We start from the raw sequence: 18,135 nt of genomic DNA, 5'->3' as shown, positions 1-18,135 counted from the left end.
CATCAGGACAACCAGGTGCTGTGGCACCCCATTTCTTTTAAAGCATTCCATAGTTTTTCATGATCTACCCAATCAAAGGCTTTGCCTTAATCTATAAAGCACAGGGTGATTTCCTTCTGAAATTCCTTGGTCTGTTCCGTTATCCAACATATGTTTGCGATATGATCTCTGGTGCCTCTTCCCTTTCTAAATCCAGCTTTGACTTCTGGCATTTCTCGCTCCATATATGGTAAGAGCCTTTGCTGAGAATGTTGAGCCTCACTTCACTTGCATGGGATATTAAGGCAATAGTTCGATAATTACTGCATTCCCTGGAATCCCCTTTCTTTTGAATTGGGATATATATTGAACGCTTCCAGTCTGTGGGCCATTATTTAGTTTTCCATATTTGTTGACAAATATTTGTCAAAATTTGGACAGATTCAGTCTCAGTAGCTTGTAACAACTCTATTGGTATGCCACCTGTTCCTGGTGACTTGTTTCTTCCAAGTATTTTAAGAGTAGCTTTCACTTCACATTCTAAAATTTCTGGTTCTTCATCATACGGTTCCTCCATGAATGAATCTGTCATCTTTGCATCTCTTTTATAGAATTCTTCAGTGTATTGCTTCCATCTTCCTTTTATTTCATCTCGGTCATTCAGTGTGTTCCCCTGTAGATTATTCAACATCCCTACTCTTGTTTTAAATTTCCCTTTCATTTCTCTAATCTTTTGGAATAGGGTGCTTGTTTGAAGTCTTTTGTTGTCCTCCTCTATTTCTGTACAATAACTAATGTAATTGTTCTCTTTGTCCCTATGTACTAGTCACTGTATAGTTGCATTTAAGGTTCTAACCATTTTTCTGTCTCCTTTTGCTTTTGCTTTCCTTCTTTCTTTAACCATTTTAAGAGTTTCTTCAGTCATCCATTGAGGTCTTTCTCTCTTTTTAATTAGAGGTCTGTTTGTCTGAAGGTAGATTAAGTCATCTCTTACTACAACATTTTCTCCTTGAGATCCCTTCCTGATTTTATTATTATTATTAATAATAATATTAATGTTATTTCTTGCCCTTCCTCCCAGAAGGAGCCTAGGGTGGCAAACAAACAACAAACACTAAAAACATCTTCAAATCAACTTTTTTTAAAAAAGGATCTTTAAAACATCTTAAAAATATTTTTACAGAACCCATCTTAAAAAAAATTAAACATAAATCTTTTAAAACATCCTAAAAACTATTCCAACACAGATGCAGACTTAGTTAAGGTTTCTACTTGAAAGGCTTGTTGAAAGAGGAAGGTCTTCAGTACGTGCCAAAAAGTAAACAGAGACAGCACCTGTCTAATATTTAAGGAGAGGGAATTCCTAGGATAGGTGGCACAACACTAAAAGTTCACTTAAAGGGGCTGCTGATGAGATGGTATCTGCAGGAGACCCTCATCTGCAGAGCGCAGTGACTGACTGGTTATATAAAGGGTAAGATGGTTTTTCAGGTATCCTGGTCCCAAGCTAATAAAGGCTTTAAACACCAAAACCAACACCTTGAAGTTAGCCCAGTAGCTAATGGGAGGCCAGTATACTTCTTTCAGCCATGGGGTAACATGTTGGTGATGTCCTGCCCCAGTAAGCAATCATGTTGCTGCATTTTGCACCAGCTGCAGCTTTCAGACCTACCTCAAGGACAGCCCCAAACAAAGCACATCACAGTAATCCAGCCTGAAAGTTACAAGTGCATGAACAACAGTGATCAGGCTATCCCACTCCAGAAGTGGCCACAGCTGTCTTACCAGCCAAAACTGGGCTTCTAGAGACAAAGATGGATCCAGGAGAAGCCCCAGACTATGAACCTACTCTTTCAGAGGGAGTACAACCCCATTCAAGGCAGGCATTGACCAATTGTCTGGACTCAGGAACCACCTACCCACAGCACCTCCGTCTTGCTAGAATTCAGCATCAGTTTATTGGCTCTCATCCAGCCCACCACCGAGTCCAGACTCTTGTTGAGGGCATGCATGGCCTGTCCTGTTTCAAATGTTACAGAGAAATAGACCTGGGTATCATCAGCCTGCTTCTGACACTTTGCCCTAGATCTCCTGATGTCCACTCCCAAGGGCTTCATATAAACGTAAAATAGCTTTGGTGACAAGATGGTACCCTGCAGCACCCCACAGCACAACTGCCAGGGGACCGAAATGCAATCACCCAATGCTATTATCTGAAACAAACCCTGGTTTCACCACTGTAAACAGTGCTGCCATTACCCATCTCACAAAATTGGCTCAGAAGGATACCATGGTCAATGGTATCAAAAGCTGCTGAGTGATCTAGTCAGAATAACAGGTTGCACTCCTCCTATCCTTCTCCCAGTAAAGGTCATCCATCAGGGCAGCCAAGGCTGATTCAGTCCCATAATGACGCCTGGACCCAGATTGGAATGGCTCAAGATAATCTGTTTCATCCAAGATTAACTGAAATCATTGTCACAGTCCTCTCAATCACCTTCCCTAAAAAGGAGGTATTTGCAACTGGACAGTAGTTGTCACAAACCAATGGATCCAGGGTGGGCTTTTTCAGTAGTGGTGGGATCACCACCTTTTTCAGGACAGCTGGAACCGTTCCTTTCTGCAAAGAAGTATAGACCACAACCTGGATGCACTCGATCATATCCCCTCAGCAAGCTTTAATAAGCCAAGAAGGGAGAGGGTCATGAAGACACATTGCTGGCTGCAACATAGCAAGGACTTTGTCCATCCATGTCATCAGGCCGCATCAGCTGAAACTAATCCCAACAAGGTCCAGCTAATGTTGCACTGGACACCTCCCTGGGGACTACAGTAAATGAGGATGGAGTGTTGCGATGGCTAGAGAGGCAATCAACTTTACCCTTGGAGTGCCTTACAAACAATTCACAGTAGGCTTCCAAAGGGCCCAAAACTCAGTTTTCTGGAGCAGATATTAAGACCCCAGACAATACAAAAAAAGCTCCACTGGATGGGTACTGGAGGATGCAATGGAGGCATAGAAGTAGGCTTTCTTCACCACCCTCACCTCCACACAGTTGGCACGGTGATATTGTTTCACTCATGCCTGGTTATTCTCAAGATTATTGTGAGCATTGTGGACATAGACCAAGAGTAGGTCTCCAGTACTAAATTACTTGAAGGCACCAGTATTGCTTCCCACAGTGATTCTGTGGAGGATTCCTCCCCTTTTGAGATTTCTAGCTGGTTTGACTATGCCCTGTTTGATAAAGCAAGCTGCAGCTGCTCCTTCAGCAGTCCTTCAGCTTCCTATAGTTTGTATCTAGGGATGACTATTTCATTGGTTCTGTTATGCCCACAGCATCTACATTTTCCTGTAGAACCAAGCACTCCATCTCCTTCATCTTGGTCTAAAAGGCTTCTAGCACTAGCACACAAACACCTCTACATGGTGTTCCTCTCCTAATGTCTCAGGCATATATGTTTTCCCCTGTGGCCCTTTGTGGCAGGCCACATACCATGCCTCTGTTTCAGTTTGGCAGAGTGGAAATGTATAACTAAGATAATAATTTTAAAAAGCTGTAGCACTTTTTTTGTAAGCAAATGCTAAAGTATCACTAAGAATGATGTTTGTACAATTCTGAACAATCATATTTTGTAATCAAAAGTATTTTTTTCAGTGCTTTGAATACTGTTTTCTCTGCAGAGGGGGAAATGCTGTTTTAGGGAGCACTTTGCCTTCTGCAGAGACTTCAAAGCGGCTCCCTCTAACAAATGATCAGCTGATTGTCAGCTAAAGGGAGTCTCTTTGAAGGGATGCTCCCAGGGCCAATCAGCTGATTGCCACTGAAAGCACATCCACAAAGGAGGTTGTTGTAAGTGCCAATCAGCTGATTAGCAGTTACTGCAACATCCTTTGAATTTTGACAGTTGTCAGTCATGTCATTATGTCAGATTATTGACCCATGGGGTCAAATTTGACTCATGGGGATGTAGGGTAAGGCTATCAATGGCTACTACCATGATAGCTATGGTCTACCTCCACAGTTGAAGGCAATATGAATCTGTATAAGTTGCCTAGAATCACAAATGGGGACAGTGCTCTTACGCTCAGGTCCTGTTTGCAGACTTCCCATAGGCATTTAGTTGGTGGCTGTAAGAATAGGATACTACACTAGATGGGCCTTTGGCTTGATCCAGCAGGACTCTTATGATCTCATGTTCTTAAATAAATGTAAAGAGATGCAGGAGGAGGAACAGTGTTTGCCACAATCCTCCAAGGTAACAGCCCTCTAAGGATAGACCATTTGTCCATCAGTATTGTCAACAATGACCAGCAGCAACTCTCCAGGGTTTCTGCCTGGAAATGTCAGGGATTGAACCTGGGACCTTTTGAGTATCAAAATGTTTGGTCAGCTTGGGTGATGATGACATTGGCAATGACAGAGAGGCTGATAATAGTTTAATATTTTGAGGATCATACTTTGAATCAATTAATCAAGGTGGTGAATTGATTCATGTGGCAGTCCTAAACCACACATTAATTTGTAGGTGTGTACTTAAAAATGTAATATGTGAAGCAGCCTTAGAGGGAACTACAACTGCAAGACCCCTGCAGTATTGGGTTCAATATTACTCAGAGCAATCAGAAATGGGCACTAAGAATATGGGCCCTGAACAGAGACAAGAGATTCAACTGTACTGAAGTCTCTTTTGTCCATTCTTCAGATATCTTGTCACATAAATCATCTTTTTGCTCAGCTTCAGGATTGCATTCTAATTTTTTGTTTATTAAACAATGAAGATTGCTCATGTATTTTTTTGAAAAGGGCTTAAAACACCACAGAAGACAGTCCAGTCACACTTTCAATTTTTATTTCTGTGTGTATATTATTTAAAAATATTCATTTAGCTTCTATCTTCAACAAGAATAACTGTGCTCGCTTATCATAGTCCTTTCCAAATAGAGTCTCTGACAAGGCAAGAATATTTGTTTAAATTTTGATTTCTTGCTCCATAACTTAATATTTATATGCCTAGATTTCTGCTATATATCACTATAGGCATCATCATCATTTATTAGTTACTGTTTTTGAAATGGAACTCAAAGTCACTTACAAAAAAGTAACCACTAAAGAACTCGATTCAGTGAGTTCAGTCACACACTTTTAATCCCCATTGATTTCAATGGGCACATGTTTAATTCTCCCACTGAAAGCAATGAACCTTAAAAATGCTTTACTTTGGCTTGATCATGTATACAAGTACCCAGGATGCTTGGGAGATTTTTTTAAATCTTTGCTCTGTCAAAATGATGTTGCTATCTCAGAGGCATGAGTTGAGAAAGAGCTCTGTGGAGTATAATTTGATTCTTTGCACGGTCTTGATGACGTGGCCAGGGTTGTGCCTCCACTGCATACTCTTTCATAGATACTCTGTAATCTCTCCGATTCACCTGGAGAACAGCCTTTGCTTTCTGTTGGAAACTCAGGGTGAACACAAGTTGTCCTCTGGGCTGCAGGATATGAAATTGTACCCCCATGTTCAAAATGAAATTGAAGATGTTTGCTTCTTGAAGACAAGTGGACCTGCAGGCCACTGCAGCTGTCTGTGGCAAATGCTGCCGTCCCTGGTTAAAAAAAACACCACAATGTACTGAAGTTATCTTTTTTAGAAACCCAGACTTTTGTTCTAAATTCTGCCAAAAATGAAGTGATTAACAAAATGTTATATGCCAGTTTGTATAATATCATAGCTTGTTTTAATGAAAAGTAGCCTCGGGAGGCTGAGATGTTTATGAAGCAACAAGGAGGGAGGCTGCTTAATACTTTCTCTGCTGGCTCTTTTTCTGCTTCAAATCACCAGTTGTCAACATGCATCTGAAACCTTACAGGAGGAAAGCAACTTAGGACAATTCTGAACAGAGGAATGGCCGTGGTGGGGGGAGACACAAGCACCATCAGCATTCTGCCACCGCCCTCCACTAAAAACTGTAGCTTCCCAATGCTGCTTTTCATTTTTAAACTCTGTTGGGGCTTTCTTATACACAATGTCTAGTTTGCTCTTAGTTTTTACCAGACTTCTATGGCTTCTTCCTTTTTCAAATATTAAGCAATAAATTCTCAAATCTAATAATATATTTTCAATATTACCTGCTATTAACAGTTGTGCTGCGCACTTTCTGTATACCAAACAAGCTTACAGTGACTTGCTAAACTGGGTCATGCCCCCTGAGAAGGGACTTCAACCTTTAAGAGCCAAACTCCATGGTTTCTACAGAGATGTGTGCTGCACCTGTCTTCCGCCAGTACAGAGCAACAATCAAGGAGGTGAAATCTGGTTTTCCTGTTCAAAACCCATGCTTGCATAGAACTCTGTCCCAAGTTCACTAAGTTATTTAGTGGTACAGGTTGCGGGGGCAAGGTGCCTCTCATTTTTCCTGTCCTGCACCTGACTTTCATAACACTATCTGGCCACTGAGAAGGTGGGAAATGGACTGGATCCAAGTGTCCCCTTTTCCAAGCTTCCATCTGTTTACATGGCTACTTCTCTTGAACAGGCCCGGCTGAATGCTTCTTATTTGTACTCATCTGTTAGTAAAAAGTACCAATTTATACATGTTTGTGTTTTTTATCCATGACAGAATCTTGTTGGTACAAAACTTTTAGTGCAGTTTCATACCTTTTTAAATGTTTTCTACTGAGGTTTTTATTATTGTTATATTGGTTTTAAGATGCTGTGAAACACCTAGAGTACACATTTGGGAAGGAAGTATAAAAGTATAGCTAATAACTGATTTAACAATAAATATTGCAACTGGAAATCTGATCATCAATAACTCTTTGCATGCTTCTGGGGGCAGCTTTTAGATCCAAGCCTGCAGGATCTAGAACCCAAGAGCTCCAAACTGGGCTAACTTGGTTCAAATGGAGCAAACAGGATTCTTTGATGTTTTTTGTTATCATCTGTCCCCCTCGATAACCACTTTGCTTTGGCAGGGGAAAGGCTCAGGATGCACCTCAGCAAAGATGTTGATGCTAGGCCCTTAAAAGATGCAGCCCTTTGCTGTGGGCTGCACCCTGGCAATCCTGGCACCAGATACTTATTCTCTAGACAAGCATGTAAACTTTTGTCTATAATTAAGTGGGACTATAACAAAATGTTGCAGTATATCTTCAGTTCATAGCAGGAGTACTTCTGTTGAGGTATCCAACCGTTCAGCCATGCCCTCTTCTGGGATGCTAGAAGCAGTAAGATACTCAAGTAGCCAATCACCTTCCTTTTGGAGGAAGGGTGGGATACAAATTTTATAAATAATAATAAATAATCTTCTTCCCATCCCACCCTTTTCCAGTTTTCTTTTCTGACCAATGCTCAACATTTTGCAGTTCCTGAAATGCTCAGTCCTCATTGAGCTGTGTTTTTTAAAAATGTTTTGCAATCCTGTGTATGTTTGGGTTCATCTGATCCTGCTGATACCTCCCACTTGTTAATCAGCAGTCTCTTTAAATTCCAATCTCTTGGCACTCAACCAGCTGAGTTCACTACTAGAGGAGAAAATACTCAGTTCTCATAACATAAAAGATCCTGACCCTATATTATTTGTGTTTTTAAAAGTGAATAATAAGCAGCTAGAATTTAGTTGATATTAAGGATCAAAAGGAAAAAATGAAAAAACTGTTGAAATAATACATGAAGAATTCCACAAAGCAGCAGTTTTGCTAACAATGCCAGTGTCCCAAAGCAAAACCAGTTACATTTCAGCACAGAAACCTAAACCTAACAAGTGAGACATGACTGTGATTAGAGTAACCCTGGGATTGGCACCATGACACCCAGAGGTGCCACAATGCCCCCCCCATACCTCCCTTGGTACCTGCTGAGGTCCCTGCCCCTCTGCTTCTATTTTTAACAAAATGCATGTTCGTTTTCTTAGTCAACCCACAAAAGCAATTGCAAAATAGCTGCAGCTTATCAAACTGTAGACAAACGAAAGGTTTACCTTTAATAGCTGTTCTGTAATAGAGGTATCACATAATCAAGACATCACAAAAGAGATACAAGCCTGGTTTGGACAAAATGCTAAGCCATAATTTGTGTATTTTATTGACCTCTAAACCACCAAGAGGAGCTTGGTTAATGGGCAGCCTATAAATGGAATAAAAAAGTAACCAAATAATTTAATGCTGTGGTCTCGACTGTGAGTTGCAATCCCATGATCCCTTGAGGACTTTCCCTGGCACCTTTGAAGACTCTAACTCCCCTTTTCTCACTGTCCCCTTTGTCATGAGGTGATGACTCTCTCTCACACACCCTTGACAAGTACATAGACTTGGAGGAAACTGGAAGAGTGACACTCTTTTCCACTTCCTCTTCCAGCTGTGTATGCTTTTCAAGGTTCAGATCAGCACCTGAGCAGCTGGCGCCAATCTGGGCCTTGAAATGCACATAGAGCTGGAAGCAGAGCAACTGAGAGGGGAGGAGCAAAACTGGAAACAATCTTGAGAGACTGGGGCAGAGGAAACCAGAGCACCCAGGGGGGGAAATTGGGGTTTCATTGGAGTCAGTTGAGAGCAAAAGAGATAATGGAATGCTAGATGGAGTGGGCATGACATGCCAGAAGCAAGGGGGAGAGAAAGCTCTCACACACACACACACATTGGATCAAGTAAAACAGATCCTCTTCAAATTGTGTATTTTTTTCATGGGCTCCCCACCCACAACTTCCATCAAATCTGTCCTATGTAAAAATCGTTAAGATGTGTCCCTTGGACCAATGTTTCTGTGGTGCTGACAAGCACTAGATCTAGGATTTTGACTGTGCAGTCTACCACAGTAAGCTTTAACTTGATGGTAGCTTTTGTTTGGAGGGCGGCCTTACAAAATGTCTGTCTGTCTGTTTGTCTGTGCGTGTGTGCGTGCGTGCGTGCGTGCGTGAGAGAGAGAGAGAGAGAGAGAGAGAGAATGTTGATTTCTTTATGTTTGTCTGAGAGAGGAAGATTGACTCATGGGGGAGTGAAGAGAAGCACCCGGGGGGGGTAATGGGCACATTCTTAAGGTGCACACAGCCCCCCAAAATGTCGACAACCCCTGGTTTAATGTTGCATGTAACCTCTGCTTCCCTGCACCACAAGGAGATCATAAGCATCCACTACCTTTTCCACTTGTTGTTTCAACCAAACTGGAAACTACGTTTAGTTTTAACCATTGTTTATTTGAAGCATTATAAACAATCATTTGAAGTTATCACCGTTTGTCCCTGTTCAGATGAAATGACAAACTACATTTTGTCAAAAATGAAAGCAGATGCCCCTGATCTCGTCCCGCAGATGCCCTGAAAAGAGGGAAGGGGGCAACATATGAGCCCAGAGCTTGTTCACATAGTACCAAAATATGGTTCAGTGTTGTGTCCAAATGCAGTCATTGTCTTAATTCACCTAGTTTTTAAAGCTCCAGGTTAATATACTTTATATTGATTAAAAACATGCAGAAATAAGCTACAGTCCTATATATCTCACTCTGGAATGAGATCCATGAGCACAGGGAACTGAGAAAACATGAGCTACTGATTTCTCAACTTACCACTTTGCTTCTCATTTTTTTCTGCTGAGTCTTTCTTCAGTCTGTCCTTGCTGGTGTCAGAGTCACTGTCGTTACATTCACTATCTCCTTTCCCACTGTCTTTCATACTCACTTGATCGGGAGCTGAGTGGGTACTGAAAAATGGAGTGGAGGTGGTTAGTATACTGTGTACAAGAATGCAATGCTCTTAATATGCATGACCAAAACTACTATTCAAGATCTAAACCTTTATAAATGCAAAGAAAGGAATACCAGAGCCCTTGCCATTATCCTGGAACATACAAGGCCAAGTCACATGTTACTTGGAAGGGAGGGTTCTGTTGCTTTGTGTAACAAAAAGGCGATGGGGGCTATAACTGGGAATGAATGATATGAGGGTGAGGAAGGCATTATTAATCTTTTCCCTTCTGGCCATTTTTTCCTGTTAAAAATTGCCCTCTCCCAAGGGCTTTCTCCACATAGGGGAAAATACAGGGGCCCCATATCTACAGAAAGTCTGAGGGCTGCTTCTGCATCTGTTTTCAGTTTTAAAAGGTAATTTCAGCTTCCTAGAGAAAAAGTTAGCACATGAGGCTACTGTCCTGTCATTGCACACATTTTAAAGGATGGAAGGGGTGCATATGATAAAGGTGAGATAAAAAGAGAATGGCATAGTCCTTGCCAAGGGGTGAGTAAAGGGGATACTGGTGGGCCCACAGCAGCAGGAGACCCAGACTCTGAGCTTTCATTAAAAAAAAAACTCTAGCTCTCCTAGATAGGAAGTTACTGAACAAAATGTGCAGGTACCTTTCTAAGCAATTTCTGTGAGATTAGCCAGCCTGGCTGCTCCTGCCTTTCAGTATTTTTAGCCAATGACTGAAGTCAGAGCTGTGACTGATAAGCGAGTTGTTTGGACACTGGACAATAGGAATCCCTGGGGTCCTAAAGAACTTCCCCTCCCCTTTAGTGCAGTTTCCCTGCTTCTGATTCATTTTCTAGCCTTTGAAATCTCCATAGCTGGCCCCTCCTTTTTTTCCTAGGAACCAGGATGCATCTTTCCTGTGACAGGTTCATCTGAGATCAGCTACTCCTTAGAAGGGTGAGTGGATGTTAAAGAATTCCCACCCCACAATACCAATGGCAAATGCAAAACAGGAAAACTTTGCATGGAGGTTTAGATATGTTTCCTGCTGTGCAGGAGTGAAAGACCAGGCACTCATTAAGAATTCACTGTATAGTTAACTTACAGAGCAACTGTCTACATGTCTATTCAGAAGTCTCTTTAATGGGGCTTACTTCCAGGTAAGTGGGCACAAGATGGCAGCCTTAGCTTTGATTTGGAGTTGGCACTGAGGAAAAACAGAGAAAGAAAGGAGTCCTTGACCTTTTTGCCCACCCGCCCTTTCTTCACTCCATGTTCTTCTTCCCCTGCAACTTTTCTCTCCACGGGGCTTCCAAATACATTGTGATCCTGCAGGGAGAATGCCACCTGCAAGCAATCAAGCGGGGAAACCACAGGCAATGAAAGTCCTCCTCCCCTGCCTCCCACCACTTCTCCATTCTAAATCCTCCTCCTTTTCCAGGGTCTTTGCATTAAAAGAAGAAAGCCCCTCTTATAACCATTAGCACAAACTGTGTACAGTATTCAGACCAGGGAGCTGTTGGAATATGTGGTTCACCTCCAGCATCAACATGGCTGAAAAAAACATGATGAAAAGGGACGAAGAAGCAGGCATAGAATGTGGTGGTCACCTGAAGCTTGAAGCTGACTGCCTCCCCTCCCACACAGAGGAGGGGTGAAAAGGAAGGAGAACTTGATCCTGTTGAAAGGAAAGCAAATAAAGCATTTTAGTTTCATGTTTAAGTTTTTTAAAATATGACACAATAACTGAAGGTGTGAAAACACTGTTGGATTAACCTCCTCCTTCCCCCCCCCCCGTTCCAATCTGCTATGCAAAAGGTTCCGTGCTTCAAATGTGGATTCCTTAGAATCTGCTCCTGATCATATCATATACTGGTGCCACCTCTCTATTTGGAAGCAGCTGTCCATGCATAATAAGGAAGGAGATGATGACTTTGCTGCAGAGGGCTGATTTCTGATCTGTGTCTGAGTTCTGGACAAGGAGAGTGCGCAGTCCTCAAACATTTAAGAAAAAAAGTTTAATAAGATGTACAGCAGAGATCCTGAATGGCAAGGCTTTAAAATAGGGAGAAGGTAGTCCTTAAAAAAAATCAATAAAGGGACTCCCATATTCAGATGATATAGCAGAAGAATGCTCAGGCTCTAAAGAAGCAGAACAACAGAACTCTCCCACTTTCCCACCAAAGCTGAGACTCAGAGGCATACAGACATCATTAGCCTTATCTTGCATGAGTAACAAATCCCCAGTTACTGAACTAGTGAAAATTCTGGAAAAACACTGAACCAAGATTGCCACCATTTCAGCCTGCCCCAGTAACTGCCCCCTTTAACAGTGTGAGATTCAGGCAATCATGTTTAGGATCTGGATAGAGATCCTCCAAAGCACAGCCCAAATTTGGCCCACAAGCCATTGTTCCCAAAGCACATGCCCACCTGCCCAGGGCCAACTTATCCATTAGGCACAGTAGGCACAGTAGGCACAGTGCCTAGGGCCCACAATACTTTTAGGGGCCCACGAAAATGTTTTAATTTCTTTTAAAATCAGAAGAAAAAAATGAACTTTTAGGATCAGAGAAAATGTTTTAATTTTTTTCTCACATCAGAAAAAAAAATGAACTTTTAGGACCCATGAAAATCTATTAAATTTTGCCTAAAATGGAAAAAAATGAAATGTTGAATTATTTAAAGTTATATCAACAATAATTTTTAATATTGATATTATTATGGTGGGAGGGGCCCACGAAGGCAAAAGTACCTAGGGTCCACGAAAGTCATGTGGCCCTGCACCTGCCCCACACCTGACCATCATATGTGATATCAGGTATGGGACAGATAAAGCCACAAGTGGATCGGCCATACCACGGAGGTCCCCACGGGGAATTCAGTTGCACAGCTGATGCCTGCAAAAATCAGGGGTGAACTGACCACTCATCAGCTGATGGGTGGTGAGTTCAACCCAGCTGGATCGGGTTCCCTTGATGGCACAGCTGATCCCTGCAGAAAGCAGCTTTGCCAGCCCTATGCTCGGGGCTTTGCCAGGCATAAGGCGGGCAAAGCCCTTGTGCTGCGGTTCCCAATCACCTGTCAACCAGCTGGCTGTTGCACAAGGACTCTGACAGGTGGGTGGGACAATCTGCATGTCAATCATCTGATGGGGGAACAGATCCCTGGTGTATATCATTCCTACAAACATTTCCTTTGCTGACTTTGAATCTCCAGCTGTCGTTAAAGGTAGAGAGAGTAACAAGCTTTAAATTACTCTTAATATCATATATATTTATCCAAGTTTTTCTGGACTTTGATTCCTCATTGTTAAAATGTTTTTCTTTTTCTGCACTGCGCTTTTTGTCTACAGTTTAATTCCTTTTTTATTTAGCTTTTTAAAGGTTTTTTGTGGTACATTTTTATATTAATATATAATTATTTTTATTATTACATTTTATGGAAACTGCCTAGAGATTTCTTTTTATATTAAGCAGTATATTAATTTCATGAATCAGTAAATGCACCCAGATTGTTTCTGGCCACTTGGCACCCCTGTCTTTGAACTGTCTCTTCATTAATTGCTCATCTGTTATAGCACTTGCTTCTCTCTTCCAGTCATACAAAGAGTTCTACGGGAAGTCAAATGGACCTGGAAATAGATATTTGCCTGAATTGAAATGTTAAAGAGTTGCAATCAACCTGAAACCAAAGATATCTTTCCCCTAAATTGGCTGATACGAACTCAAAGAAACCAGTTCTTAGTAACCCACCAGAAACCTAACTATGCCTGATCAAGAATCTTGTATGGTTTAACAATTGGCAGTTGAAGAAATAAGTATCACTGTTCCATCTTTTAATTTGCCATTCTATTTGAATTATATAAGAACTCTGCTCCTTTTAAAGTCACAACGTGGTTGCTCCCATGAATGCAAGGATATTTGATCAGCTTAAAAGCAAGTTATTTGCCTTAAACTGGAAGGTGAATGAAGCTATCACATTCCCATCTCAGTGAGAAAATCAGATCAACAGAAACACTAATTATGGGGGCGGAAGGGTATGGGAGTATTTTAGAGAGTAGTGAGATCTTCTTCACATGAAAGAATAATTGGGGAAGGGTGTGTGGGTTAAAAAAAGAGGAAAGGAGACTCTGATACAACCTTAGTTGTTTGTGGAGAGAAGGACAAAAAACCTCCAAATGCCATTCAGCAGCTGCACTTCCAACTGCAGACACCCACTGATACTGCCAGTAGTGTAACTAGCTTTTCATGTGCCCTGTGCAAGATTTTATTTTTGGGCCCCTTAATTTTTTGGGGAGGAAAAATAACAATAAAACAAATACGATATAACACTTGTTTATAAATAACTAATTTTTGTGTACACAAGAAATTTCCATTTCAGGGCCCCCCTTCACCCTGGGCCCTGTGCCTGTGCACCTGTTGCACCTGCCTAGTGACGCCACTGGATACTGCTAATAATGCTCTGCCAGCCAGAAGAGCAAGCATATTTTTAAAGTAGCCACAGGTACGCATACAGATAAGCTGTGAGCCTTTTGTGGGTTAAGCCCTGACAAAATATTGTAGGGCAAACCCCGAAAAAGAAGTTCCAAAACTACTCACCTGGGAGGTATTGTTCCTAGGTCTCTCTGTCACACACAAAGGATCTCCGCTCCCTTCGGCCCCGGGAATATCAGTAGTGCTGAAGTCCAAATATGTGCTGTCTGCCTCCACCCGTCCAAAGGAAAGGTTGCCTGGTGCCTGTACTGACTGATGGGGCATCCCTCTGAGGAGACTTTTCCTGGTCCTGCACGTGGAAGCCACCACCAGGAGGATGGCGACAAGCAGCAAGCCGCAGCCTCCCGCCAACACGGCGATCAGCAGGAGGGCGAGATTGAAAGGCTGTTTCTCTGCAGTTGATGGCTGTATGGCCACAATCTCCACACTAGAGGGCAGTGTGTCCGTGGGAATAAGCCGCAGCGTGGCTGTACAAGTCAAGGAAGGGCGGCCGCCATCCTCGACGGCAAGGATCAAGAGAATGGGCGTTTCAGGCAAGGCATCTCCAGGGAGCCTCTTCCTCAGAAAGAGCTCTCCTGTCAGTGGGTTGATCCCAAAAAGCTTTGGCTTTACCCCTAGGATGGAGAACGACAGTTCGGCATTGGAGCCCTCGTCTGCGTCCCGGGCTGCCATCCGAGCAATCAGGAAACCAACTGGAGCCCTGACGGGCAGAGGAAGATCAGCAGAGCCGTTAACGAGTGACGGGAAGGTGATCTGAGGTGGGTTGTCGTTCTGATCCACCACGGTCACCCCAATCTGAGTTCGCTGGCAAAGCTGCGGGGTGCCCCCGTCGCAGGCTTCAATCTCCACTTCCAGCTGCAGCCGCTGCTCAAAGTCCAGAGACTCAAGGGCGCGCATGACACCGCTGGAGGGCTCCACAGAAAACAGGGGGGATGAGACAGGGGATCTATTGACCGACTTCTGCAGCAGATGGTAGGTGACTTTGCCGTTGAGGCCGAGGTCCGGGTCCGAGGCGAGGACAGAGGCCAGGTAGGCGCCAGGCGGGTTGTTCTCCAGCACGGCCACCTCGTAGCGCGCCTTGGCGAAGCGCGGCGTGTTGTCGTTCTCGTCGGCCAGGCGCACGGTGAGGCGGCGCACGGTCTTGGCCGGCGGCGAGCCCAGGTCCTCGGCCACCACCGTCAGGTTGTACTCGGCCACGCGCTCGCGGTCCAGGGCTCCGGTGGTGAGCACCACGTAGCTGGCGTCGTAGGCGCGCTGCAGGGCGAAGGGCTCGTGGGGCGCGGCCAGGAGGGAGCAGCGCACCTGGCCGTTAGCGCCCGCGTCGCTGTCCGAGGTGCTGACCAGCGCCACAAGGCTCTCCGCCGGCGCCGCCTCGCTCACGTAAGCCACCGTCGAGGCGGAGGCGTCGTCCTCTTCCGCCCCGGCCTGAGTAGCAGCCCCGCCGCTACCGACGCCGGCGCTGAGGGCGCTGATGGCCACGGTGGGCGCGTTGTCGTTGACATCGAGGAGGCGCACCACCACCTTGCAGCTGGCGGCCAAGGGGCTGGCGCCGCGGTCGCTGGCCTGGACGTCGAGCTCGTAGGCGCGCTGGAGCTCGTAGTCGACGGCGCCCTGCAGGCTGAGGCGGCCCGAGAGCGGGTCGAGGCCGAAGAGCTGGCGCGCCTCGGCGGGCACCTGGCTGCCCCAGGCGTAGAGCAGCTGCCCGTTGGAGCCCTCGTCGGGGTCCGAGGCGTCCAGGTCGAGGAGCAGCGAGCCCGGCGGCGCGTCCTCGGGCAGCTCGACGGTCAGCAGCGCGCCGTGCGGAAAGGCGGGCGCGTTGTCGTTGGCGTCCAGCACCCGCACGCTGACCGTGGCCGTGCCGGAGCGCGCGGGGCTCCCGCCGTCCTTGGCCACCAGCTCCAGGCGGTAGGCGGCCTGCGCCTCGCGGTCCAGCTCGGTGAGCAGCACCAGCTCGGCGCACTTGAGCCCGTCGGCGCGGCTCTGCGCCTCTAGGCCGAAGTGGCTGTTGGGCGAGACGGCGAAGCTCTGGATGCCGTTGGAGCCCACGTCCAGGTCGTGCGCCAGGTCGAGCGGCAGGCGGGTGCCCGGCGCGGCGCTCTCCGACACCTCCAGGGCGATGAGGGGCTGCGGGAAGCGAGGCGCGTGGTCGTTGATGTCGCGCACCTCCAGCTCCACGTGCACCAGGCGGTACTGCGAGGAGGAGCCGCCGCGCGGCCCGCCCAGGCTCACCACGTCGAAGGCCATCACGCACGGCTCCTCCGCCTGCCCGCACAGCTGCTCCCGGTCCAGCCGCTCGGCTCCTAGGCTCAGCTGCCCGTCCCGCTCGCGCACCCGCACCAGGGAGCTGTTGCCCGACTGCTTCATCAGGCGGAAGATGTTGGGTGCCCCGTCGATGGGCGAACCAAGCTGCTGCAGCTCCTCTGCTAGCACCCCAATAACAGTGCCAGGAGGTTTCTCTTCGTAGGTGCCGAATCGGACGGTTTCGCAGAGGGTCCCTGGGAGGAAGAGGCACTGGAGCATGGAGACAAGCAGAAGGCGGGGGGTGGCCAGGGCGCCTCTACCAAAAAATAAGCACGCCAAAGCTGCGGTCATCTTGGCTGTGAATCAGCAGCTCCGTTGCGCCGCCCGCCTGTCTCGCCCACGCACCCCGGCAGCCTCTACTGGGAACTTTGCTGATATCTGTCCCCTTTTGTCCCCGGCTGCACTTGTTTTCGTCCCACCGGACCCTTCACCGGTGCTCATATAGTTAACAGTATGCAAATAAAATGACTTCCTGGACCAATCCTCTGATCCTCAGAGGACTCTCCCCGCCCAATGGAACGTAGGGGTTCTCCCCCTTCTTCCCCCCCATCAGTCTGATGGCAGTCGAGAGACCCTAGCAATAGGAAGTCTGTTTTCTTCCAGGCAGTCACGGAAGTCACTGTGGGGGACGCAGAGGAAAATATACACCATTTGTGCAGGGGCAATCAGTTTTCTTCCTGTTAAGTCCAGTGGGATTGCAGTAATATGGAAGGAATGTTCATTACATAAGTGATTTAACTTGTGGCTGTAAGTCTCTCTGGATCACTTTTATTATTGTTGTCGTTGTTGTTGATGATGATGATAATAATGATAATGATGATGATACTGCCCTTCACCAGTAGGCCCCAGAGCGGGTTACAGGTATGTAAAATGCAATATTAAAAACAAAACACATTACATTCACAGGAATAGCGTGCTTCCTAAAAACATACATCCCAAGTGCCAAAGGCCCATCAGTGAAGAATGAACAACAACTTCTATAAAGGCATGCCCACCTACCCTACTCCTGTCATCAGATGTGAGGCAGGTAAAGACACAGTTGAGCCAAAAAAGGGTAAGCTGATCATTGGGGCTTGCATCCAGCTGTGCAAGGTACAAACCCAGATGAACAGCTGATCCTCTGGGCTTCCCTGGATAGCACTATGTAAAACAAAACAACCAGCTCGTTCTCGGGACTTCTACGCAAAAAGTTCCCCACCCCTGATTTATATCTTAGCATATGAAATTGTACTATTGACATATTTATGTAATTTACAAAGCAATTCTATCCATGTTTACTCACTCTGTTTGGTGGAACATATCCCCAGGTAATCACACACAGAATTACTGCCTCAACCATATAAATGGCTTAGAATGCAACCCTATACACCATTCTCTGGGAACAAGTCCCATTGAGTTCCAATAATATACAGGGAGCAGGGTCCCAGCAAGGTGCCTACATCTCCAGTGTCCTACGAGCCAAACAGCATAAAAGGGGAGTGTGTTAGCCACTGGGAAGGGTCTTCTAACATGCTTCTTTGCCCTCTCCTGCTGATTGCAGCCAATCACAGTGAAAGGAGGTAAGGCAGCCACTGAGAAGACTCTTCTCAGTAGCTAACACTTTCATGCTGATTGGCTCCTAGGGACATCTGTTGTGGGAGAAAGCATTAACAAGGACCTCAACCCAGCAGCAAAAGA

General features: G+C 45.4%; 1 protein-coding gene across 1 annotated transcript; it reads right to left on the bottom strand.

The window, feature by feature from the left end:
• Nucleotides 1-4,999: 4,999 nt before the first annotated feature.
• LOC133385752 (protocadherin-8-like) lies at nucleotides 5,000-16,749 on the bottom strand. Its single transcript, XM_061629337.1, has 5 exons — nucleotides 14,263-16,749; nucleotides 12,587-12,809; nucleotides 10,816-11,008; nucleotides 9,541-9,674; nucleotides 5,000-5,587 (listed from the first exon to the last, which is right to left on the bottom strand). The coding sequence occupies exons 1-5, from the start codon at nucleotides 16,747-16,749 to the stop codon at nucleotides 5,265-5,267; spliced, it is 3,360 nt and encodes a 1,119-aa protein (XP_061485321.1). The 3' UTR covers nucleotides 5,000-5,264.
• Nucleotides 16,750-18,135: the final 1,386 nt, after the last annotated feature.

The sequence above is a fragment of the Rhineura floridana genome, chromosome 5, assembly GCF_030035675.1.
Source record: "Rhineura floridana isolate rRhiFlo1 chromosome 5, rRhiFlo1.hap2, whole genome shotgun sequence".
NCBI lineage: Eukaryota > Metazoa > Chordata > Lepidosauria > Squamata > Rhineuridae > Rhineura > Rhineura floridana.
The sequence above is the reverse complement of the archived record's forward strand: the minus strand, read 5'-3'. Positions and strand labels throughout refer to the sequence as shown.